The sequence below is a fragment of the Megalobrama amblycephala genome, linkage group LG16 (assembly GCF_018812025.1).
Source record: "Megalobrama amblycephala isolate DHTTF-2021 linkage group LG16, ASM1881202v1, whole genome shotgun sequence".
In the NCBI taxonomy this organism is placed as follows: domain Eukaryota; kingdom Metazoa; phylum Chordata; class Actinopteri; order Cypriniformes; family Xenocyprididae; genus Megalobrama; species Megalobrama amblycephala.
The window spans coordinates 5959128-5986737 of NC_063059.1; the positions used below are offsets into that span (position 1 = coordinate 5959128).

The window sequence follows — 27610 nt, forward strand, 5'->3', positions numbered from 1 at the left end:
TACACAAGTGGTACATTTAAAAATAAAAGTAAAAAATGTGTTACACAGCTACTTGTTAATTCTGAACCTGCTATTGTGTCTGATAAGGATTATACATGTTTCCTTTCACAATCATTGTACAAAGATTACTATTTCTGAAAACATTTATTCAATCTGTTAATTCAGGAACAATGTATTGTCAATACTGTTAATTATAGTGCAAGTACTGTAAAACAAATTTTCAGTAATGTAGAGCAACACAATTTACTGTTTGCTACAATACTGCAAATTCCACAGGCTTACTGGTTTCGTAATAAAATATTTTTACAGTTTGAATGAAATACTGTAGTTGACCTTTGACCTCTGAATGGCCTCTTGTACACGAAAGCATTAACTGATTCCTCTCCCTTCAGTCTTGGTTTGGTTTGGTTTAGTTTTTTTTTTTTTTTTTTTTTTGCTTTTGCACAAATATAAAATATATACAATAAAAAACAAAAGTACAATCCATATACTGTGCAAGGAGAGGCAGAAAACCCAAAGGGCTTATTTAAATCCTCCACCTAAACAACAACAAAAAACTAAATGTGAAATTAAAGAAAGAAAGAAAAAATTATAAATATACAAATGTATATAACTGCAACAAGTTAATTACAGCATGTATATATAAAATAATAATATACTCCAAAAACAAACCATATAGGGTGCATAAAATACATGAAACATCAATTAACAAAAAAGCACAATTACAAAGCAGCAATAAAATGATTCTTTTTATAACATATTAAGGAAGAACATTTTTTTCTGCTAGATGGGATAAACCATTCCATAATTTCTATGTCTATGATCTACGGCATCCTGCTCTGTTCTAAATGCTCACAGACACGCTTTGGTTATCCTTTTTCAAACAAATAATTTAGATAGTGATACTTTGGTATGTTGGTAATATATTTTGCAAATTCACCCAAATTTTGTGCAAGCAAGCAGTGCTGGTTCCTGTCTCTGACTACAGCAGCAAGTTAGCAGCTATGAAAAGATACTGATGTCATTAACACCTACCATGATCTTTGGTCTATTAATGGTCAGAACAAATGCACATTATTTATTTAGAGAACACATCACACGACTTTGCTGATGATTAATTTTGGATAATTTCAAGTAGATGACTCATCCTGCACTATATAGATTTTTGTTAAAACAAATTCTGTCAAAATAAGAATCTATAATGAGAATGTTTCTTCCCTGTTAATTTAAGCAAATAAATCATCCTAGGTACTAACAAGACTGTATGACACTTTCTGATCCATTTTATATTTATTTATGGTTATGTTCAAACATGCTGGAAAGCATTGATAAATGACAGAGTGGAAAAGCATTAACAAAATCAATTAAGTCAATACATACATGCTTCAGACTCAAAAACAGACAGTGATTAAGTATACAATCTGCTCTACTTATTTTGAGCATTTTTCAAAAAAGAAAAAAGAAGAAAAAAACACTGTGTTGAACCTTGTTTTGTACATAATCATCATATATTTCCATACACGTTGAGTTCTTCCATGTTAGCATAGTTGCCCTCATAATCATAACCCTTAATGTCATATTTTAAGGGGGGAAAAGAAAAGAAACAGGGTTCAGTCAATAAATTATTTTAGGGGAGCATTTGAAATAATAGAATTTGAACATGTTTTCCACAGTTATAATGGTAGAAATAAATATACTCACTGAGTAGGATTTTGGCTCACTGAGGTGAAAGGAATGGGAAAAACAAACAAACAAACAAACAAACAAAAAAACATTTTTATCTGCTTTCATCATGTCAACTGTTAAAAGAATCTTAAAGTGGCACAGGAACTTTTATTATGGTACTCTGGTTATAGACTAAACAGTATTTTGCTGTGTAACATGCTGTGTAATGGGATTAGACCTTGAAAGACAAAAATGCTCTATACCTCTTTGGTGATGGAATACGAGGCTTGGAGAAAGGCTTGTTTTGTGACACTGTAGATGTGTTTGGCCTGTGAAGAGAGAAAGTTCATCAGTGAGTGGTGTGTACAAAGCAAGAATGTGTGAGGCTGTGAATTTTATGAAGATATGTTTTATGTAAAATACACTGTTCAGTGTGCATATACAACTGTAAAACATTTGTCAAAGGTGTCAACACTCTTTCCCATGTTAGTCCAAGCCGCTTCTCTTCATATTAAAATGGTTGGGAGAGAAATTCTAAATTAGTCTCAAGTCTAAATACAAAGATAAGTTCAGTTAAGAAAACTCTGTTCCAAACTGATTTCCTACATCAGAGAATGGGATTATAATTGTTAGTGTAATATAAATTCAAAGGGTTTTATTATTGATTATACATACCTTTGTTCAGACTGTCTTTCTGACACATGCATATCATGACGAGGATGTCTACAGTCAATAAGAACAATGCACTGTAAATGTTATGCTTCACTTTCTGTTTGCCATCTTCTCTGTTACGGTCTAAAATATTGAATTCATTTTTCACCTGCACTATCTCAGGATTATCTAACCCAAATATGGGGATGATCTGATAAACTCTCCAGGATGAGTTGAAAAGAGTTAAAAAATTCACATCACAAGCAGAAATTTTGCAATTTTGGCCTCTTGGTGGCACTAGTCAGTTTGAAATAGAGAACTCAAATATAAAAACAGATATTCTGAAGGATGACAACAAACAAAAAAACATACAAACCTGTGACGCCTTTTATACATGAAGACTCCAAGTATGCAAATGAGGATGAACACAAGTGAAGAAGCAGTGACATAAAGCTCGAATCCAACACCTTGATCTCCTATGATAATATTAATGTTAAAAGGATTAATAGTCACAACTTTCGAACATCATGAACTTCAGGTTCTTTTTGACCAGTCATAATAATACCAATGCAAAAAGCAAATCTCATTAACAGAAATTCAAGAAAAGATTCTTAGATGTAACTGTATCAGTCTATACTCACTCTTAACACTCAGGAAGGCAGTATTGTTCTGAGTTTTACCACCCCAAAAGTTGGCAGTGCAAACAATTTCATCTTTCTCTTCATATCCATTTGGAATGAAGGTCACAGTGGACACTGTTTCCCAGACGCCTCCACCCATGTGATTGTGACTGATAGTTTCTTGGGCTGTTGGGATGCTCCAGGTGATATTGGGAGGGTGAGAGGAACATGTGTGGTTGACTGAACATTTGACGGTGAGGTGTGCCCCAGGCTCAATGTCTTCAGGGAGGGACGACATCACAGGTTTGTTAGGAGATGCTTTTTACCAAGAAACACAAAAACGTTATATTAGTTCTGGGAGGTGATGAATGAATTAAACTAAAAAACTGTAAATGCAATTTTTCAAAAGTGTATAGTATAGTATAGTTGATATATCTCCTCACCCTGCATTATAATGAACACACAGTTGTTGTTGAAGCTGTATTTCTTGTTTTCCTTTTCTGCTCTGAAGCAGAATGGCCCGTTGTCATGAGTTTGCACATCATCCATCTCCACAGTACAGTTCTGCTCATCAGGGTTTCCCAGAAGCCTTGTGCGGCCTTTGAATTTGCCAAATATGTTGTCCGTTTTAGTGTGGAACATGTAGCCATCTGTTTTGGAGATCCAAATAATCTGGAGGCGGGTCACATATTCCTCTTCCATCTTGAAACTGCACGGTATTACCACACAGGAACGGGTCAACGCTGTGATCATGGGCATTACGTCCGCCTCATATTGGAAATTAGCTAAATTATATAATTGTATAATTATATAATGGATTAATAAACATTATTACAGAATTGAAAGTATTATTGCTTAATATCCAAAGGGCTATGAGTGCAGAACAATAGTATAAATATAAGAGTAGTGTAAGGCCATGAGTCCAACAATTATTTTTTTTTTTCCCCTAAAACCAGAATATTGGGGAGATTATATTTTAAAAATTGTTGTCAATGGGAGCACCACAGATATTTTAGACAGCAGCGTGACAAGGCGCTGAGTCTCTATAGGCTTTATGCCGAATGTTCACATGAACAAACAGGAAAACTGGTCTCATAGCATCTGCTTACTGGAGAAAGTGTTAACAGCAGTACTAACTTTAAGGCGTTATCTATGGACTTTTAAGGTAATCAGCTAGTTATTTTTATTGTTGCTGTTTTATTTTAATTAAATATCTAAATGTTAATGAGAAGAACAAAGTTTTTAAGATATCAATATGCATCATGAGCATCTGAACGCTTGCCGTTTTTAATTCATAATTCAGTGGGTCACATAATTCGGCACAATGCTGGAAAAAACGGCAAGTGTTCAGCGTGAAATGGTTTATGCGCAACAAACTTCTGCATTCAGTAAAACAGGTTGCACCACTTCAGGTTCAGTTTTTTTTGCTTTGTTAAATATAAAGCCGTATTTACTCAAGAAAGATACCTTCAAAGGAGCGAGCAAAGATGATCATAATGCATATTGATATCTAAAAAACTTTGTTCTTCTCATTAACATTTAGATATTTGAATCAAATAAAACGGCAACAATAAAAATGACTGGCTGATTACCTTAAAAGTCCATAGATGAACCAGACCAGAGTTGAAAAATGTTCAACTTTGGTTAAAACCCCATCCAGTCACAATGAAGAAGAAACAAGACATCACATCCTGCTTAAACAATGAAAACAGAGGACAACAACAAGCACAACAATGGAACAAATCAATTAAGAGCCAGAGCAAATATTTCATATTTACATTTTCAGAAAAAAAACTATTTGCAAAAAACAGATACTAGTAACACTATTCCAGATCATAGCATCAAAGTGTCGTAACTGAAAAAAACCCCCAAAAAAACAAAAACTAACAAACAAACAAACAAAAAGAAGCGCTCTAAACCGCTTGGCATTTTGGCTAAAATGCTTTGGTGGACACGTGGCCTAAGGGGAAAAAAATCCACTTACTTTCATTCAGGATCTGGACTGGTTTCTGGTTCTCTGTAAGAGAATAAGCAGAAAACAAGTAACCATTTTTGAGGCTGCTTTATTTATGGTTGGTTTTGATGTAAGTGAAGTGTCACATTTGAGCCTTAAACTAGAAAAACACAAGCACTGAATGCAGTAAATTGTCTCAATACTCAAGGGGGCGATAGTTTCCTTCAAATGGCTGTGCTATTAAACCTTGGCTGTGTCCGAAATCGCCCCCTATACCCTTAACTCTGAAACACATACCTCGGGTCTTTAGTGACCCGGGACATCACTACCCGCCTCCTCATCCATTTTTTTTTTAAGTTAGACATCAACCTTCTAAGAATTCCTCAATCAATTCATTATAAAAAATATAACAAAATATAACAAAAAATATAACATATATATATACAATTTTAAAAGAATGCATGTTTTCTCATTCATTTTTTGTAGGGTTGCTAATGACCCAAGGTATATGACCCAGTGTATTTTGTTCTGCACAACAATAATTGAATCTTTAATGACTGAATAAGTGCAGTTCACCTTTAACCCACAAGGTTCACAATGTCTGATACAAATTAATTAAGTGATGTTTCACTCATAGTTACTGCAGGCAGAAAACAAAAGAATAGGATGTATCATCAGCAAAACTTTTGCTCATCTTATTACTGCAGAGCAAGTACTGAACACAATAATAAATAACATTGATGATAATAAATCATATAATCATATTTGGCTTATTTTGATCTCGTTTGTGAAGCTGTGGTTGCTTATTTGTCTTGGGAGAACTAACATCACTTGTAAAAACTGTATACTTTGTGATTAGCAGTGTACAACCAACTCCTATTTATTTAAATGAGGAAATACAGAAATCTACAAAATTTCCTGACACACTAACATTTGTTAGTTTGTTACATTTGTTATTCCTGACAAAATAACATATTTCAAGACTGCAATAAAATCTGACATGAACTATCTCATAAATGTTGTTTATTATGATTTGAAAAAATATATTCACATTGCCGTATTCATATAATTCCATGAACCAATTCAACTCAGATCAAGCACTATATATGCAAACATGACAAAGCAGAATTTGAATGGAATATATAACAAAGCAAGTCAATAAGAGGTTTTCAAATGTCTTTAGTTTCAAGTTTATGAAAATAAAACAAAAGATAAGATACCACGATAATAAAAAGACATAGAGAGATCACATACATCATACATGAGGCTAATAAATTACTCACGTTGTACACGTAAAACAACAGAGGTTTCAGTGTTTCCTCCAGAAAATATTGCAGTGCAAGTCAGTTTCTTCCCATGGTCTTGTTTTGAACCAAGAAAGGTTATTCTGGAATAGGTGATCTGATCTAAACCAGAAAGTGTTTTTCTCCCCGTTGAGACCTGCATGTTCTTATAGTTCCATGTGATGGTTGGAGTCTCTTTCTGGCAGGAGTGATAAACAGAACAACTGAAGATCTTTGCGACGCCCTCAGTGACATCTGCCAGTTCAGGCTCAATAGTTATTTTATGATGAACACCTGAAATTTAAGTGAAATCTTGAAATAGGTCCAAATGTGACATTTAAAGTGAAAGTTTAAGGTTACTCACGTAACTCTGGTTCCTTGAGATAATGGGAATGAGCATTGTGTCAGCTCGCTGAAGCTTATGGGGAAAACTCAGTTTGGCTCAGAATCCTGAAGCCTGATTGGTTTATGTCTCTGCACCTGCACAGACAAATGGCCTGGCAGAAAGACCGGGGGACTAGCATGACTCACTGTGCAGCATAGTAGCACGGCAAGCTATGCAATTCTCATTCCCATTATCTCAGGGAACCAGGGTTATGTGAGTAACCTTAAATGTTCCCTTTTGATACGGTTCACTCGCCCTGCATAAGTTCACTGACACTTATGGGGAACTGAATTCAAAGCTGCTCTGTGAGCAAACAGCTTGGGGGCACTCAGGATGGTTCCACAGACAGAGCCTCTAGATCACCAACTCGACGCTAAAGCCAACAAGAGGAAAGCCTTAATTAGGGGGACCAAAGGTTGGTTGTATTGAGCTGCTCAAAGTGAGGGCCCCAAAGTGCCCTAAGAACTGTGGAGAGGTCCCATGATGGGACTGAACAAGGGCGGGAAGGATCCATCTGTATAGCCCCTCTGAGAAACTTAACGATCAGGGGTGCATTTCCCAAAAGCATCGTTAGACAACTAACATCGCAAGTTCAGTCGTTACTTACATAGTTCAATGATTTGATGTTTCTACTGACATAATGGGGTCTCCCTTGGGAGCCCAATCACCTCCAAAGGATACAAAACAAGCCAATGGGAATTGGCCAGTGAGATTTACATGCTGCCCACAGGATGGTGCTGCCCTCATCCCTGTGTGTTTCGGCTGGTGAGGTATACTATGAGAGCAAGCACGGGCGAACAGCGTCTTTTTCAAGATGTCTTTTCATCCGTGTGTTTCTGGATGCGGTCGTTTCCTGACCTCCTCTGACGGCCACGATCACTCGTCTCACGTGTCTAGGTAAACAGCATGCTGAGTCAGCGCACGTGGATGGTACATGCCCTCACTGCGAGGGCATGTCCATGTTGGCGTTGAGATTGGATAGGTGGCCTAAGCTCTGAAAGAGCTGCACGAGGGTAGTTCTGAGCCAGGGCTCTTGCAAGAGCTGTGCACGGCGACCGACCTCGCCCTCCGGGGGGTCTGCGGTCTGGGGTGACGGGATTGGGGTCTTCTATGATATTATACTGCGTAGCGTATAATAAAAGATAATGAATTTAAAACCTGAACCAAACATATTTTATATTTTTATTTATTAGTCTTTAGTCTGCCACAAAAAAACAACAACATTAAAATCATGAACTCAAATGTCATTGTGAAAAAAAAAAAAATGACTGTTGTAAATAACAGTGCGTAAATCAGACCTTTCTGTATAGCCTAACGTTAATAAGCTTAAACGAAAATAACGAAATATTTGTGTAGTGAAGTATTTTTTTGTACACAGTGCCGCGAACAATCAATCACTCCTTTACGCATGCATCACATAGGTGCATCACTGTCCTCCTCGCGGCTGCAGCAACTTGCGCTCTCTTCATCAAGGCTTAAAACAAAAAGGGGACAAAAATGTCGTATTGTCTTTGTGCATATCGTTTAATTAGATAAATGAATAGAATATGAAAATTAGCTTATCAATGCATATCTAAATTCGCGCCTAGCTGCCTATGGTATTTTTTTAGAACTTAGAAAAAAGATGCTGCAGCCAATGAGCAGCCGGCGGGGGCTGGTTGCAGGACACCTCAACCTCCGCAGACAGTTTTTAATGTTTATCAGACAATTTCTACTAAAGATTTTGCTTTAGTATAATTTTCGGGACAATTAGGGCCAGATTCGGGATTCGGGACAACAGTTTAGATTTCGGGACGTCTGGTCACCCTATCCCCCCATGGGTACTTCTGCTGTCCAGATGGTTCCACTCGTACAGTGTTTGGGGGCGTGGCTACGCTTTCCCAACCCGTCCTGTTGGCTCCTTCGGACAGTCAGACTCGGCTACGTGATTCAGTTCGCCAGGCGTCCCCCCAGGTTCAGCGGCGTTCTGTTCACTTCGGTGACGGGTCCAAGCGCCCCTGTCCTACGGGCGGAGATTGCGGTTCTTTTGGCGAAGGACGCAATAGAGCCTTTCCCTCCAGCCGAGATGAAGTCTGGGTTTTACAGCCCGTACTTCATAGTACCCAAGAAAGGCGGGGGGTTACGAACAACCTTGGATCTGTGTGTCTTGAATCCAGCCCTTCACAAGCTCCCGTTCAAGATGCTCACGCTGAAACGCATCCTCACGTGCGTTAGTGTCCAGGATTGGTTTGCAGTGATCAACATGAAGGACGCGTACTTTCATGTCTCGATCCCTCCTCGACACAGACCGTTCCTGCGGTTTGCGTTCGAGGGGCGGGCATATCAGTACAAGGTCCTACCCTTCGGGCTGTCCCTGTCCCCTCGTGTCTTTACCAAAGTCGCAGAGGGGGCCCTTGCCCTGTTCAGGGAAGTGGGCGTTCGCATTCTCAACTACCTCGACGACTGGCTTATTCTGGCCCACTCGTGAGAGCAGTTGTGCATACACAGGGACCTGGTGCTCAGTCACCTCAGCCAGTTGGGGCTTCAGGTCAACTGGGAAAAGAGCAAGCTTTGCCCCGTGCAGAGCATCTCTTTTCTCTTTGTGGAGCTGGACTCGGTCAACATGACAGCACGTCTCACCAACGAGCGTGCACAGTCGGTGCTGAACTGCCTGAATTCGTTCTCGCGGAAAACAGCGGCCCCACTGAAACAATTTCAGAAGCTCCTGGGGCATATGGCATCCGTAGCCGCGGTCACGCCACTCAAATTGCTTCATATGAGACCGCTTCAGCACTGGCTTCACGACCGAGTCCCGAGGTGGGCATGGCACCGTGGCTCACTCCGTGTGGTCATCACACCGAGTTGTTGCCACACATTCAACCCGTGGTCGGACCTTGCTTTTCTATGGGTCGGAGTGCTCCTAGTACAAGTGTCCAGGCATGTTGTTGTCACAACAGATGCCTCCACCACCGGCTGGGGTGCCATATACAGTGGTCAGTCGGTGTTGGGGTCCTGTCCAGGCACATCAACTGCCTCAAGTTGCTAGCAGTACTCCTTGCTCTGCGCTGGTTTCGACCACTGCTGCAGGGCAAGCATGTGCTGGTCCGGACGGACAACACATCGACGGTAGCGTACATCAACCACCAGGGTGGTCTACGTTCCCGCCGCATGTCGCAACTCGCCCGCCATCTCCTCCTGTGGAGTCAGCGCCGACTCGGGTCGCTGCGCGCCTCCTACATCCCGGGCGAGCTCAATCGTGCGGCCGACATGCTCTCACGACAGCTCACGCTCCCGGTGGAATGGAGACTCCACCCCCAGGCGGTCCAGCTGATCTGGAGCTGATTCGGGGAGGCACAGGTGGACCAGTTTGCCTCTCAAGAATCTGCCCACTGCCAATTGTTTTATTCCCTGACCGAGGGGACCCTCAGCACGGATGCACTGGCACACAGCTGGTCCCGGGGCCTACACAAATATGCGTCTCCCCCAGTGATCCTTCTCGCACAGACACTGTGCAAAGTCAGGGAGGACGAGGAGCAGGTCTTGCTAGTTGCGCCATACTGGCCCAACCGGACCTGGTTCCCAGAACTCATGCTCCTCGCCACAGCCCATCCCTGGCGCATCCCCCTGAGGAAGGACCTCCTTTCTCAGGGGCAAGGCACCATATGGCACCCGCGTTCCGACCTGTGGAACCTCCACGTGTGGTTCCTGGACGGGACGCGGCAGACTTTAGTGGCCTACCGTCCGCGGTAGTTGACACCTTCACTTCTGCTAGAGCCCCCTCTACGAGGCGCGCTTATGCCATGAAGTGGAGTTTGTTCGCTGACTGGTGTTCTTCCCACCGAGAAGACCCCTGAAAATGCCCGATCAGTGCTGTGCTTTCCTTCCTTCAAGAGGGTTTGGAGCGAAGGCTGTCCCCCTCCACCCTGAAGGTCTATGTGGCCGCCATCGCAGCACATCAAGTTTATTAGGAAAGCACGACCTGATCATCAGGTTCCTCAGAGGCGCCAGGAGGTTAAATCCCCCTAGGCCTCACCTTATTCCCTCTTGGGACCTCTCTGTCGCCCTCACGGGCCTGCGGAGAGCTCCCTTCGAGCTCCTCGAGTCAGCTGAGCTGAAACATCTGTCTCTGAAGACAGTGCTCCTGACCGCGCTCACCTCCTTCAAGAGGGTTGGGGACCTGCAAGCATTTTCGGTCAGCGATTCATGCCTGGAATTCGGGCCGGACTACTCTCACGTTATCCTGAGTCCCTGGCCTGGATATGTGCCCAAAGTTCCCACCACTCCCTTCCGGGACCAGGTGGTGAACTTGCAAGCGCTGCCCCCGGAGGAGGCAGACCCAGCCCTTGCGTTGCTGTGTCCCGTTCGTGCCCTGCGTGTTTACGTGGACCACACGCAGAGCTTCAGAAGCTCTGAGCAGCTCTTTGTCTATTTTGGAGGTCAGCAGAAGGGAAAGGCTGTCTCCAAACAGAGGTTGGCCCACTGGATAGTAGATGCCATCGCCTTGACGTACCAATCGCAAGGTGAGCCGTGCCCCCTCGGATTGTGAGCTCACCCCACTTGGGGTGTTGCTTCTCCCTGGGCGTTGCCGCACGGCGCCTCTGTTGCAGACATATGCAGAGCTGCAGGCTGGGCGACACCAAATACATTTGTGAGATATTACAATCTCCGAGTGGAACCGGTGTCCACCTGTGTGCTGTCTACTCGTAGATAGCCACGGGTGTTCGCTTGCTGTGCCATTTCCCTCGGGAGAGGGAATGCGAGCACTTTTCCCGCTCCTCAGCTCAGTTCCCTGTAACGGTGAACCCTGTGGAGTTCCTCCTGCATCCTGCGGCAGCCAGACGCAGCGGAGGCGTCCGGCGCTAGGTCCAGTACTCGTGTGTATGCCTGATTGGTCTGCCCTTGTACTGGGCTAGATGCCCATATGCTGTGATTCCCCGCGGATAATCCCATATGTGTTTGTCCACGGTACGGTTTCCCTGATGGTAAACACGTGTCTTTCCCTGGGTGGCTTAGCTCTGCCCTGTCTCTGACTGCTAGTGTGTTCCTCCCGGAAGGTAGGACCTACATCAGAGATCTTCCATATGCGTTACTGTCCTCAGGCCAGTCCATATGTGTTTTCCACACATTACCTCCCTTCGGGCAGGGTGTGGTCTCCGTAGCTTTCCCCTCCTCGGGGAACACTTTCCTGACGTTTTGGTCATGGCTGAAAATTGTGGGAATTGAGTACCGAAGCACTCTTCCCCGGGGGTAAGGAACAGCAGCTTCGACCTTCTCCATTGTATCGCCCTGTCCTCTCCATCCCACTGGTATGGAAGACATTCCTGGGCTTACTCTGGGCGGTGGAGGGTTACGAGTATGGGCCACACTTGCATTTGGGCACGCTACGGCTTGGCAGCATCTGCCTCCTTAACACTCGTACCGTGGTTCAGTTGCTATGGCGCTTTCCACTGGACCCCATTACGTCAGTATCGACGTAACGTCGAACGTGACTGACTGAATGGGAACGTCTAGGTTACTATTGGCAGGGGGACGAACGTCTAGGTTACGTCCCCCTGCCAAAGCTCTGAGTCACCGCTGAGCGGCCAGATACCTATCTCGGTCCTCAGCAAAAATATGAATGAAGGTGAGTATGCCGGCCCTATTTATACCCGGATGCCGGGGGTGTGGCCCGGCATGTAAATATCACTGGCCAATTCCCATTGGCTTGTTTTGTATCCTTTGGAGGTGATTGGGCTCCCAAGCGAGACCCCATTACGTCAGTATCGACGTAATGTCTCCGTTCCCTCCTTCAGGGAACGGGGGTTACAATAGTAACCTAGACGTTACAGTGCGAACAGCACTGGGGAATCCCCTTGCTGCAGCGAGAGTGAGACATGGGATATGGACTTGCCTGAGCTCACTTAGTCCCGTCCTTAGTTGTCGGTCTGTATACTTTTGCGTCCATCCTTTTTCTTTTTTTTAAACCAGAAATAAAATATACAAGATGTGGTTTCTTTTTTTATTTTAACACTAAAAAATTATCAGATAAAAGCAAATTTTTTATACAAGATCATTATTTGAATAAAAATAATATAAATGATATGTTATTTTTTAATATGTAAAAATGCTACATTTAATTTATAGTGTTCTGATGTGTCAATACACAGATGCTAAAGCAACCTCTAGTGCCTTTTCCTCTAAGGCACTAGAATGACACCTAACACCATCAAAACACCTAAGAAAGATAACTGATTAATTTTTATATTAATTAATTTTTTATTATTTATGTATTTATTATTATTATTATTATTTACACTTATATTTAAACCTAAACATGACCATTTCTAAACCATAGCCTCTTCTTTAGTGCTCCAACACATTATCAAGTTTCCCCTTGCGGTCTCAATCCCATACCTTTCCTTTTCACTCTTTTTTTTATATGAATTAAGGCCAAAACTGACATTAAATTTCAGTGGCTTTTTTGTCTGGCTGTTAGGTGATTTATATTGTTTAGGTTTAGGAGTTGCTTTATAGACTAGCCATACGCTAGCCACAGCTAGCTGTTCCCACTACATTACACTACACATACGTCTTGAAGACAAAATTCCCATGCCCTTTCCCTCAGAGGAGGTTTGACATCAAATTGAAAGCAATGCTTTACGGCTGCATCACAGGGACATTCTAAAACTTAATGTACTAAAACAACAACCAGGGAAAAACAATGTTCTCACACATTTTGAACTGCTAAGACAGGGGTACCAATGGAAAGACAATATGTAGAGTGTTTTTGCCCCCATGGAAAGCCGTTATAAAGAAAATGCTTAACTTGTCTGCATCTACATGTCTTAACAAGGTGTAGGTCTATATTGAATCTTTTAATATCACTGTATTAATGCATTAAGCCACATTAAATGTTTTCTTTATAACGTTCTTTAACAAGCCGAATAGAGTGCACTTCACAACTCTCTTCATCAGTTTGCACTGGCTGCCAATAGCCGCTCGCATCAAATTCATGCTCTGATGTTTGCTTACAAGACAACCACTGGCTCTGCACCACTATGCCTAAACTCACTTCAGACTTGAGTGCCCTTCAGAAGCCTGTGTTCTGCAAGTGAACGACTCCTTGTGGTGCCATCCCAAAGAGGTACACGATCACTCTCACTATCTCATTCTATTCTATTCTATTCTATTCTATTCTATTCTTTCTCTATTTGTTTATTTAAAAAAAAAAACAACATTGTTATGTGCACTTAGACTAAATGGGATTTAATACAGCATTTACATACTGTTGCCCTCTCGTTGATTTAATTGCTTCTATTTCAATTCTAACTGTTTCCTTTTTACGGTTTTCTGTAAGTGCTCCCTGAGCAAACAGGGGTTCACAGCCGCTTCGTAATATCATTGCGAGTTTAGTTGCGAGTATAGTTCCTAGCCATATCAGCCTAGAAATTCGCAACGAGTGAATCGTATCAAATGGGAAATTATTGTTAATACCACACAATGCAGTTCATATTTGTGTTTACTCACATTTGGCACTTTTGTTTTTTGTAGCTGTCACTGTTTTGCCACCATGATGTGTTACAGAACACTCAATAGTCAAGTATTCTGCCTTTACAACACCTGTGCATGTCAGAGTGATTTTCCACAAGCCATCTTTAATATACTCATTGTCCATTTTGCCAGTTCCTTCTATACCCTTCAGAATGATGTTTGGTTGGCTGTATGGACATGTGTGGAAAGTCGAACATGCTACGGTGATGGTCTCACTCATCTTTTCACCTCCATAAATACTGATGCTGGGCTGCTGTGGATGATCTATAATTCACAGAAACATTAGAATTACAGTGGGTACGGAAAGTATTCAGACCCCCTTAAATTTTTCACTCTTTGTTATATTGCAGCCATTTGCTAAAATCATTTAAAGGTGCCCTAGAACTTTTTTTTAAAAGATGTAATATAAGTCTAAGGTGTCCCCTGAATGTGTCTGTGAAGTTTCAGCTCAAAATACCCCATAGATTTTTTTTTTAATTCATTTTTTTAACTGCCTATTTTGGGGCATAAAAATGAGAAATGAGCCGATTCAGGGTGTGTGGCCCTTTAATTCTCGTGTTCCACGCCCCAAGAGCTCGCGCTTGCCTTAAACAACATAAAAAAAGTTCAAACAGCTAATATAACCCTCAAAATGGATCTTTACAAAGTGTTCGTCATGCAGCATGTCTAATGGCGTAAGTACAGTGTTTATTTTGATGTTTACATTGATTCTGAATGAGTTTGAGGCTATGCTCCGTGGCTAACGGCTAATGCTACGCTGTTGGAGAGATTTATAAAGAATGAAGTTGTGTTTATGCATTATACAGACTGCAAGTGTTTAAAAATTAAAATAGCGACGGCTCTTGACTCCGTGAATACAGTAAGAAACGATGGTAACTTTAACCACATTTAACAGTACATTAGCAACATGCTAACGAAACATTTAGAAAGACAATTTATAAATATCACTAAAAATATCATGTTATCATGGATCATGTCAGTTATTATCGCTCCATCTGCCATTTTTCGCTATTGTCCTTGCTTGCTTACCTAGTCTGTTGATTCAGCTCTGCACATCCAGACGTTAATACTGGCTGCCCTTGTGTAATGCCTCGATCATGTGCTGGCATATGCAAATATTGGGGGCGTACACCCCGACTGTTACGTAACAGACGGTGTTATGTTGAGATTCGCCTGCTCTTCGGAGGTCTTTTAAACAAATGAGATTTATATAAGGAGGAAACAATGGAGTTTGAGACTCACTGTATGTCTTTTCCATGTACTGAACTCTTGTTATTTAACTATGCCGAGGTAAATTCAATTTTTGAATCTAGGGAACCTTTAAGTTCATTTTTTTTTCCTCATTAATGTACACACAGCACCCCATATTGACAGAAAAACACAGAATTGTTGACATTTTTGCAGATTTATTAAAAAAGAAAAACTGAAATATCACATGGTCCTAAGTATTCAGACCCTTTGCTGTGACACTCGTATATTTAACTCAGGTGCTGTCCATTTCTTCTGATCATCCTTGAGATGGTTCTACACCTTCATTTGAGTCCAGCTGTGTTTGATTATACTGATTAGGAAAGCCACACACCTGTCTATATAAGACCTTACAGCTCACAGTGCATGTCAGAGCAAATGAGAATCATGAGGTCAAAGGAACTGCCTGAAGAGCTCAGAGACAGAATTGTGGCAAGGCACAGATCTGGCCAAGGTTACAAAAAAATTTCTGCTGCACCTAAGGTACCTAAGAGCACAGTGGCCTCCATAATCCTTAAATGGAAGACGTTTGGGATGACCAGAACCCTTCCAAGAGCTGGCCGTCTGGCCAAACTGAGCTATCGGGGGAGAAGAGCCTTGGTGAGAGAGGTAAAGAAGAACCCAAAGATCACTGTGGCTGAGCTCCAGAGATGCAGTCGGGATATGGGAGAAAGTTGTAGAAAGTCAACCATCACTGCAGCCCTCCACCAGTCGGGGCTTTATGGCAGAGTGGCCCAACGAAAGCCTCTCCTCAGTGCAAGACACATGAAAGCCCGACTGAAGGACTCCAAGGTGGTGAGAAATAAGATTCTCTGGTCTGATGAGACCAAGATAGAACTTTTTGGCCTTAATTCTAAGCGGTATGTGTGGAGAAAACGAGGCACTACTCATCACCTGTCCAATACAGTCCCAACAGTGAAGCATGGTGGTGGCAGCATCATGCTGTGAGGGTGTTTTTCAGCTGCAGGGACAGGACGACTGGTTGCAATCGAGGGAAAGATGAATGCGGCCAAGTACAGGGATATCCTGGATGAAAACCTTCTCCAGAGTGCTCAGGACCTCAGGCTGGGCCGAAGGTTTACCTTCCAACAAGACAATGACCATAAGCACACAGCTAAAATAACGAAGGAGTGGCTTCACAACAACTCAGTGACTGTTCTTGAATGGCCCAGCCAGAGCCCTGACTTAAACCCAATTGAGCATCTCTGGACATACCTAAAAATGTCCACCAACGTTTACCATCCAGCCTGACAGAACTGGAGAGGATCTGCAAGGAGGAATGGCAGAGGATCCCCAAATCCAGGTGTGAAAAACTTGTTGCATCTTTCCTAAAAAGACTCATGGCTGTATTAGATCAAAAGGGTGCTTCTACTAAATACTGAGCAAAGGGTCTGAATACTCAGGACCATGTGATATTTCAGTTTTTCTTTTTTAATAAATCTGCAAAAATGTCAGCAATTCTGTGTTTTTCTGTCAATATGGGGTGCTGTGTGTACATTAATGAGAAAAAAAAAAGAACTTAAATGATTTTAGCAAATGGCTGCAATATAACAAAGAGTTAAAAATTTAAGGGGGTCTGAATACTTTCCAAACCCACTGTAGTACTGTACATCTTTTTTTTTTTTTTAACTATACAGTGACTCCAAAATGTATTTTGGCATGTAAAATGTCTGAATTCTATTGCATTAGATAGAAACAAACAAACAAATGATACTAAAACTTTCCTCAAAACTAACTTCCCTTTTCTCAGCTACTTTTTAAATTGTTTTAACCAGCTGGTCTTGAGGTCATTTGTGGATGTTCCTACTAGTTATTCTATTTCAAAATTTCCTGTTAAGTTCAATGTGTTACTTGCCATTTCCTTGAAATTGTGTTTACTGGCCATTTCTGGGTTGTTTTATACCATTTTTTTTCAGTGCAGTTGGACAGTTATAGATATTGCAGTGAAGGAATATTATTAAAATAATTTTTACATACTGTCAACAAGAATTGTAGAGGTGACATCGTAGAATGCATACGTGCGCCACCCAACATTTTCAGGGTCAATCCATGCATATACTTTCTCTCCATGGTGAGACTGTTCCAGGTTTGTGATCAGCAGACTGCAATCCCCATTTGATGGGTTTCCATATAAAGAAGTTTTTCTTTTAAACATCTCAATGACATCGTCTGCATGCAGAGGATCATAAACTAAAGGATAACCTTTAGAGACCCACTGATACCACACAACTCGACGTGGGTTTTTTGGTGGGTATGACGTGTAAGAGAAAGAACATGGTATAACCAGACAGGAACCTTTGAGGCCGTGAATGTCTTTTGGTATTTTCACTTCCCATGCTAAAGTATCAAACAGCAGAACAGCTGTGGGACAAAAGTTGAAGAACATTAATGGCGGTGTGCTCATTTAAGCTGCCATTTTTTGCATTTTATTTCACTCATATCGTTTTCAGTTAGTACATGACATTATAGTACACTAAACTTAGTTTGAATAAGTGTCAGTACATTCAGCTCATTGTGACTATGGAAGACCTGTAAGAAGCCATGCTATTGGGATTTTATTTTCTCTTCATTGTTTTCCACCAACATATTTTCTGCTTTCAATCATATAAGTAATTAATAGAAATGTGTTATTCACTGCTGCAAAATGACATGACTGGGTTTTCCATGCACAGCACACAGATGTGATTAATTAATAATCAAATTAATTGTGTATTATTTTCGGTATAGATTATTATTGAAATTAGCAATTAGTTCTTGCAGTAGTGGAATCACCAGCAATCAGTAAAGCGAGATGCAGCTTATGTTGAATATACCTATAAGTAATCACTCCATATATACAGTATGACAACTCACAGATACCTGCATTACCAGCTGCTTTTTCTTTATGTTCTGACTTTGCTTTTCATTAGAGTTAGTACATTATACATTGCCCCAGTGACTGGAGAAAGGCCATTAGCGTTACACTTTAAATTATGTGAGCGTTTTGCTTGGATAGAGGCAGACTTGTTTGTTGTATCATATAATACATTCAGAGGGCGGGGCCCAGTTTGAACGGGTTTTCAGTGCTTTTCAATGCATCAATTAGATAGATCACTTAAAATATTAAATTACCTACTCTTTTGCTCAAGTGGGTGAATCTGATGGTATTGGTCTGACTATAATATTCGCATTATAGTGTTTAGCACAAATCCTTTTAAATTGAAATTAAGTTAGCTAAGAATTCTTTGGCTAGCCTAATTTAAATACAGAATCTTTTTTATCAACCACCTGCAGGTAAAGCCCTACAAATGCAAGACCTTAAATTTAGCTAGACTTGATGGTGTGCAACTACTAAAATGATCAAAAAGCAGCACATGAAAAGACCACAGAAATCTTCAGAAATGAAGATACTGAATAACCTGACCTGAGAAAAGCCACTAAATGTCAGAACATTTTAAAAAAAAATATCTACTTTGAAATATTTTCATGCTGTACACCCAACTGAACCTAAATGAAAAAGAGAAATAAAAAACAAATTATATACCTTGTAAAAACAAATGAACAAGCAGAGATCTCATCTTGTTTCCAGGTTTGCCCTTAGGTGAAATCAAAAACAACTGTTGTTTTACATGTACAAAACTAATAAACAAATCTAAATAAAGTGAAGACAGTTTTCAACAACGGAAATATCATCCAAGGGACTATTTGAGGTGTACATTTTAAATATCTTTGGATTTGTGGACTAAAATGGGAAATTGAAACATTAAGGCCTGGTTTCACAGACAGGGCTTAGACTAAGCCGGGATTAGGCATTAGTTAAACTGGGACATTTAAGTAGCTTTTTATAAATGTGCCTTAAAAAAAAAACTTTACTGGTGTGCATCTTGAGACAAAACAATGGCTCTGACATATTTTAAGATATGTCAGTGCAGGTTACTTTCAGTTAAAACAGCTCAAACAAGTATTTTAGTCTGGGACTAGGCTTCTCCGTGAAACTGGGCATATGTCTTAATCAAATGAATCCCAAAGTATCCTATAATGTTAAATCTCAAGTAATATACCCTTACCTCTTTTTTTTCATTCTTACCTTCTTAATGCAGTCTGATTTGCAAGTTGATTGGAAGAAAAAGGTCACCATATACTGCAAAATGCAAGAAAATGTGATATAAAAGTTTATTAAAAAAGAAAAAAAAAAAAAAAGAAAAAAAAATATCCAATAAGAAGAAGTGCAAACTTTACCCTTATACTTTTCATGAACAAAACTGGTAAAGAGGTTAACAGAGAGAGAGAGAGAGAGAGAGAGAGAGAGAGAGAGAGAGAGAGGGGGGAGGTGTGTTATGTGTTCTGCCTAATAAGGCTGTTTGGTTTCTGTGCAATGTGTGGCTGAGACATTAGTATTGCTGAGAGACTTCTTCAGTAAGAAAACTTCTAAATCCAATTATTTGTTTTCTTTAATATTTTTAAATTAGTATCATTAAATTAGTGTTAGTATTTTCATTATTTATTTTTTAAATTCAGGAAACATCTGTTATTTAGAAAATAGTGGTTTTCATCTTGCCACTTTCTTGGTAAAGAAAACACCTTTTTACTCAAATTAATCAAAATGGAGTTATTGCGTTTTGGCACCTTGGCAGCATTTTTTCACACCTCCCTTCACTGCAGCTGCCTACTCTTGCCTAAATTTAAGATGAGGCAAGGCACGCCTCAAATGAGTCTAATGTGCTGCAACACATATCCAGCAATGATGCATGTTTAGGACATATAGTGACAGTCTACAAAGTACGTCGAAGAGGGAAAATGGTCAACGGCCCCCTTTCTTTTTTTCAAAGATGGCCCTGTAACAGTTAAAAAAACAAACAAACACACAAAAAAACATGCATTTTGTGGAAGAACATTGTTTTAGTGGTGCTTTGGCTCTGTGTGACTGCAGATGAATATGACCCTTCACCCTTCAGAGTGGTATTCAAGGCTAAGCGTATCTCATCATGCACATCATGCATTATGTTATGTTAAACTTACCACTATAAGTTAAACTAATTAGATATTACATCTAATTTGATAGCATAACAAAGTGTTGCACATTTTATTGGTGCAAAGATGAGGCTATGTGTATTTTGTACATTTGCAAGTTCTTTTTATCACTTAATTAAAAGCAATTGTGTCTTTTCTTAGTTACATAGCAACTGCTGAACAGACATTTAGAAGTTTATTTTAACACTCTGGTGTCGGCGGTCACCGCATTTTTTTTCTAACCAGTGTGAAAGAGACTCAAAATACTCTGTCAATGTTGCACATACAATTAAGAGTTATACACCATTTTAATCTGTGGAATATTTTCTTTTATTTATGTACACTCAGAGTAAAAACAAAATGTTGTGCTTTTTGTAAAATAAAGAAAACTAACATGATGCGTGATCTCTCGTCTCCCTCTGAACGAAGTCCAATCTGATAGTTCTCAGAAAATGAACTGTAACTTAGTGAATACTAATCACAAAAAAATTAGACTTGTGTCTAAAAAAAAGTTGAAATGTCAGGCTTTAAATCGTGTAAGTCAAATCGAAAACAAACATTCTGTGTTTATGTAATCTGTATGAAAAGAGAGCCATGTCAGAAGTCCGTGATTCAGCTCATTATCCGCTAATGCGGCCACGCCCACGGAGCCAGCGCTATTCAGACGCAAATTCAGTCAATACATGCATACATCGTCTCAATCGTGTATTTATTGTCTTGAAAAGTGTTTTGAATAGCCATAGTTAGCGATCTCTGGCCTCTGTTAGTTCAGTTATTTCCTGGATTGCCTATTCTTCTTCAGTGCTCAGGCATTTGTGGACAAAAGGGGCAGAGCGCCCTCCGGCTTCAAGTATGAATTGTAAACACAGTATCCAGCACTCATTGTAATGACAATAAATCCTGAATATTACTCCTCTGTATAGAAAATTGACAAACATATGAGAATCCATCAATATTTCTCCAAATGTGCATGCTTTTAAGCTAAAAGCCTATATGTAATGCCATAGAGGTAGCATAATTGTTCAGACACTTTGCATCACAGAAATACATTATATTTTAAAGAATATAATAGAATACCATTATTTTAAATTGTAATAATATTTCACAGTGTTGCTGTTTTTTCTGTATGTTTGATATACACCATGAGCTTGAGACATGATTCACAGCCTACCTGACCGAAAGAGCTCATTATTTATGCAGCTCATTAGAGCTCTTTATGCAATTCTTTTGTCTTCTCAGGTGAGAATCACCCATTATACATGAGGATTCACGCCTCCACGCATACTGTGTTTCTTGACCAAAGATGTTTTAGAAAATTTAAATCTCTCTATTGTTTTATATGAATAAGCAGGCAGCATAATTTTTACCTCATTTTGAAGCAAAAACTCTAGTCTACAACCTCAAATACCCAGAAGTCTTGTGAACAAAGACTTAATATATATTTTTTGGCCTTATTTCAGTGACTTAAGTTTTTTGTTTTTTCAATAACCACGCATAAACGTTTTTCCTTCAAAAACACAAACATCTACATGTTCCTCACATATTATTGTAGCCTAGTTTGTGCTGAATACAGTGTAATGACACTTTTTCCATTAATATGTTTATGAACAACTGAAAAAAGCACAAATGTCAGGGCAAGTCAAAACTTCTCCAAGGCCCCAAAAATCCTCAGACCCCTGAGGGTTAAAATGCAAAGTACTGGGGTGGGGGGTGCTCTGTAATCGCTTGAACTTTTTATTTTATTTTATTTTTTGCAACACTATAAGTGTGTCCCATCAGATAACTTGCAATCTTCACACCTACTTGTGCACTTGGGCCAAATACAGGAAAGTAGACAAGTGCAAAGTGCTGAAATGTAGGTGCAAGGTTATTGTCATCAATGTCAATGCATCAATGCCATTGGAATGTGCAGTCACACATAATGCTCACTGGCAGAGTAAATCATATAACAAATATTGTTAAAAATATTAAAAGTGGTTGTTATAATATGCCTTCATTACTATTAATAAAATATATTAATAAATAAAACATTATTAAAAATTCAAAAATATTGCCAAATTCAAAGTATATGCATTTGGCCTATTTCAGGTTCTTATGTCTTGTTTCACGGTTCCAAGAAAAACAAAATATCCCTTCTTCCTTTCCTTTCCTTTCCTTTCCTTTCCTTTCCTTTCCTTTCCTTTCCTTTCCTTTCCTTTCCTTTCCTTTCCTTTATTTTTCTTCCCTCCCCCATTACTGGCAACAAGGAAAATCACTTTCTTTTTCCCCCTGTGTTTTAGCAGGTAAGAGTCATATATATTGGTGTGTTTTATATGGCGTTATTTTACTGTCAATTGTCGAGAGCACATTATTGTGACGCGAGAGCATATCAATGTAATGCGCGAGCGCAAATCTGTCCGCTCGCGCGCGGATTTCCTCTGCTCTCGCACAAATCTGTCCGCTCGCGCGCGGATTTCCTTTGCTCTAGCGCAAATCTGGACGCGCGCGCTCAAATATACAGTGCTCTCTTATGAACTGCCTCTCCTCTCGCTCAGATATTGCGTGTGCACGCTCAAACTGTTTCCTGCGTGCTCAAACGTGTCCTGCGCGCTCAAACTGCACATGTGCGCTCACGAATCTCTCCGTGCTCTTGCAGAAATTAATTTGCTTTTGGCAAAAGTTATAAAAGTCAAAAGTTATAAACCAATCAGAAGAGACGACTGATCCATGAAAATGCTACATGGAATCTTATTGGCTGAGAGTGAACTGCGCCTGGAATTCTTTCACAAAGATATGTATTTTATTTATTCACAATTTAATAATATTTATCAAATGTAACCTAGTCTAACTGCATCACATTACAGGTCAAACCCCTATTTATCTAAACAAACAAACAAAAAATGTTTCTTAAAGTTATTGTGGTCATACGTTTTGTGTTGAAATTAAAAAAAAAAAAAAAATAGGTAACATTTTACAATAAGGTTTTTATTTGTTAACATTAGTTAATGTATTATCTAACATGAACTAACAATGTGCAATACATTACTGTAATTATTAATCTTTGTTAACGTTAAAAATACAGCTGTTTGTTGGTTGTTTACTTCACAGTGCATTTAATAATGTTAACAAATACAACATTTGATTTTAATAACGTATTATTAAATGTTGAAATTAACATTAACAAATATTAATAAATGCTGAAGAAGAGCAATTCATTATTAGTTAATCAGTCCCTCCAGAAAAACGCGGAATTTTTTTGTGATTGTTGCGGGCAAAAATCCTTGATTATGCGGCACGTTTTCTTAAAAAATGCGATGGAATATGCGGGAATTTTTGCAGTTTTATGCGATGAAATTGCGGGAACTTGCAAAAACTGCGGTTTGATGAAAAAGAGAAAAAAAGGTGATTCCCCCAACACCCTGTTCTCACTAGGCTACTACCTTAATGTAAAGAGTAATTTCTTATTACTTGATAAGCAAGCATACTAAATCACAGAATATTTAAGTTCTCATTCTGTTTTATTTCAGATTAACACATGGCTCAAACTTACAAAACATTGAGTCAAACAAGTTCTGTAGCTTTACAAAAGGAATATGAGTTTGTAGAAAGGCACTATATAAAATAAAATAATAATAATTATTATTATTATTAATATTCAACAGCTTCTGCAAAAATGAATAAATAAAATATTTTAAAAAATGTGTGCTTCTTCCGCTGCTGCTTTAACTATCCTTGGCGGTGGCAAAGTGAAAGTGGTTTTCCAGCGTCAACCTATTTTTTTACAGTCTATGGCGTCAACACGCAGTTGCACGGAGTGCAAAATATTTTGCCCCCACTGTCATGTAACACACCGGGAAACTGCTTCGCGCGGTCTTTTGCGCTTATTTTTGTTGGCAAATGAGAATGATTTGCGTGCTTCATCATGGTTTCATGGTTTGCAGATGATGTTCACGTCGCGTAATTACGTCACTTAATAAGGTTCCCATGGCAATAGGGGGGAAATAATGGCGCTTTACTTGTGTGTCAACTTTCTGCTAAGATATATGTGACTTTTTTGCAACAAAAATACAGGGATTATGAAATCATGGTAGCCCCGCATATTTTGCTTGCTGAAATTGGCAATTTATGCGACGAAAATGCGGCGTATTTGAAAAAATGCGACCCCCGCATAAATATGCGGACTTTGGCTGATTATGCATGAAATCAGGCGATCGCATAATCGCGTTTTTCTGGAGGGACTGGTTAATGTTAACTAATGCAGTTAAATAATGTTAACGCAACCTTATTGTAAAGTATTACCAACAAATATCTTCTGATTTAAGACCGAACAAGATCAGGGTCAAATCGTCATTCCCTTAATACTTAATGTGGAGATCACATATACCACCATAGTCAATTTCTTTTGAGGTCTGGTATAAAACATGACATACAAAAATACCTAAGCTCTTGTGTATGCACGATTAAGCAAAAGAACGCGATCTTATTCCTAAATGACAACGATTCGGTTATGTCTATTAAACCTTTTGAAATTACAATCATACCAGAATATTTAAACCTGCTTTTGCATTGCTGCTGAAAGCAGTGGTCATGTAAGCTATATGTTTTAAACAGCTTCACAAAGTGTTTTCAACAACATACTATTGCTACATCTGTGTTGCAAACATTAAATAATAATGCAAGTATTGCAATAACAATTTATAGTCTGAATATACACTGATTTCAGCAATTAAAATAAGTAGGCCTAGCTAAATGAATGTTGAAACTAATGTTGTTACACTGTTCTGCCAGTAGGTGGTGACCAGTGACTGTTAAAATGTATTTGATGTATCAGAATGTATTTGATGTATCAGAATCATTAATTCCAGACCTCAAAAGAAATTGACTATAGTGGTATATGTGATCTCCACATTAAGTATTAAGGGAATGACGATTTGACCCTGATCTTGTTCGGTCTTAAATCAGAAGATGTTTGTTGGTAATACTTTACAATAAGGTTGCGTTAACATTATTTAACTGCATTAGTTAACATTAACTAATAATGAATTGCTCTTCTTCAGCATTTATTAATATTTGTTAATGTTAATTTCAACATTTACTAATACGTTATTAAAATCAAATGTTGTATTTGTTAACATTATTAAATGCACTGTGAAGTAAACAACCAACAAACAGCTGTATTTTTAACGTTAACAAAGATTAATAATTACAGTAATGTATTGAACATTGTTAGTCCATGTTAGATAATACATTAACTAATGTTAACAAATAAAAACCTTATTGTAAAATGTTACCTATTTTAAAAAAAAAAAAAAAAATCAACACAAAACGTATGACCACAATAACTTTAAGAAACATTTTTTGTTTGTTTGTTTAGATAAATAGGGGTTTGACCTGTAATGTGATGCAGTTAGACTAGGTTACATTTGATAAATATTATTAAATTGTGAATAAATAAAATACATATCTTTGTCGAAAGAATTCCAGGCGCAGTTCACTCTCAGCCAATAAGATTCCATGTAGCATTTTCATGGATCAGTCGTCTCTTCTGATTGGTTTATAACTTTTGACAGCGTTTAATCCAAAAGCAAATTAATTTCTGCAAGAGCACGGAGAGATTCGTGAGCGCACATGTGCAGTTTGAGCGCGCAGGACACGTTTGAGCACGCAGGAAACAGTTTGAGCGTGCACACGCAATATCTGAGCGAGAGGCAGTTCATAAGAGAGCACTGTATATTTGAGCGCGCGCGTCCAGATTTGCGCTAGAGCAAAGGAAATCCGCGCGCGAGCGGACAGATTTGTGCGAGAGCAGAGGAAATCCGCGCGCGAGCGGACAGATTTGCGCTCGCGCATTACATTGATATGCTCTCGCGTCACAATAATGTGCTCTCGACAATTGACAGTAAAATAACGCCATAGTTTTAAGGCTCTGTGTGCGCTATTTGCTAGATTTTCAAGAGCGAAGAACTTGGATGGAATAATTGTGTGTTTGCCCTTAATTTTTCCCTTTGTAGACAGACACTATTCTAAATCATTTTATACATTTTAAATTCTACTATTTGCAATACCTCAAAGCAGATAAAAAAACCCATCAATTACATTGTGTGTTCTCGTTTACATTTAAAAACAATTTGAATACAGCTAAATCAGCCTGGTCTCATTGTTAATAAGCAGGTATTAATACGCAACTTTCAAAGACACAAAACGTACATTTTTGTATATTTTGAAAGGTGCTGAAACGTACAATATTGATGTATTTATAGCACTGAAACATAAAAATTCTTATGTTTTTTCTTTACAAATCTTTCATGTCATAAAGATATTGTCACCGTCTGTCTCACCTTCCCTGGACTCCACTTCCCAGCATCCCTCTGGTTCCCCTTCTGCACTCCATTTCCAATTACTGACCACTACTGGCTGCCACTCATCTTCTGCACCACTCTTAAGGTCCTCACACACTCTATTCACTGTCAGGTCTCGTCTATGGATAAGCACAATGTCTTTGTCTACTCATATGTCAAGCTCCACGACCGACCTGTGATCTACTCACCAGTTGTTCCTACCAGCAGTCCTGGTTCTCCTGCTCTCCATGCTTGTTGGTTTCTGGATCACCTGGAAAAGACACAAAGACTGCATCAGTCACAGATAAGCTGAACCAAGAGTTTCCTTATCCAAACCCACTTACCTGGACTGCTTTCTCTGCTGTGTTGTTCATCGGCATTCAATAAACCTACTCTTGTTTACATCACTTACGTGTGTGTTCCTCGTCTATCCGCTTACAGATATGTCCAATTTCCCTTTTATCATTTTGTAGATAAACGTAAGCAAACGTAAGCATAAACATACCCATTTTATACAGAAAGTTAAAAGAATAAAACATAATGGAAAGAAATGTGTAGGAAAATGACAACATTAAAACATAATTTTTTGAGCTGCTAATCCTACATCTCCCCCTAAACCTACCCATAACCATTTCTTAATAAAAAGAAAAAATCAATTTTGCATTTACAAAGTTTATTTGGATGCACACGGACATTCTCTTTCGTGTGTGCAACGTTTCAGTTGCTCGCTCACCTGATGACCACACTGAGTGCTCTCTAATCACCGACAGCTTGCTTGCTCAACACAACCCAGCGTTACAATATACCATAATTCCAGCCAATCAGAGACGAGGCTGCCAAATTCTGATTGGCTTGACAACCAATCATCCAACCAAAGACTCCCTGCATTACCGACAGAGGAAGAGGAAAAATACATGGTGGAAGAGACGTTTGTTCAATGGCTTGAACACTATCAAAGTTCCTTTAAGACTATATAAAGTCTTTGACAA

At 39.4% G+C, this 27610-nt stretch overlaps 1 protein-coding gene across 4 annotated transcripts; it reads right to left on the reverse strand.

Annotated features, from left to right (window-relative positions):
- Positions 1–1275: 1275 nt before the first annotated feature.
- LOC125249259 (sialoadhesin-like) lies at positions 1276–27513 on the reverse strand. Of its 4 annotated transcripts, XM_048161510.1 has the most exons (16): positions 26966–27513; positions 26831–26892; positions 26622–26761; positions 19382–19435; positions 18839–18890; positions 17293–17676; positions 14044–14331; positions 6174–6467; positions 4921–4953; positions 3380–3721; positions 2958–3254; positions 2693–2792; positions 2341–2388; positions 1929–1994; positions 1702–1720; positions 1276–1567 (listed from the first exon to the last, which is right to left on the reverse strand). In XM_048161510.1, exons 4-16 carry the CDS (start codon positions 19430–19432, stop codon positions 1505–1507), a joined length of 2037 nt encoding a protein of 678 aa, XP_048017467.1. In that variant the 5' UTR covers positions 19433–19435; positions 26622–26761; positions 26831–26892; positions 26966–27513; the 3' UTR covers positions 1276–1504. The 4 variants fall into 4 exon arrangements, with proteins under 4 accessions (XP_048017467.1, XP_048017468.1, XP_048017469.1 ...); XM_048161511.1 differs by lacking the exon at positions 26966–27513 and having other exon boundaries at positions 26831–26900; XM_048161512.1 differs by lacking the exons at positions 26622–26761; positions 26831–26892; positions 26966–27513 and adding an exon at positions 19534–19570 and having other exon boundaries at positions 2958–3215.
- Between the last annotated feature and the right edge of the window lie 97 nt (positions 27514–27610).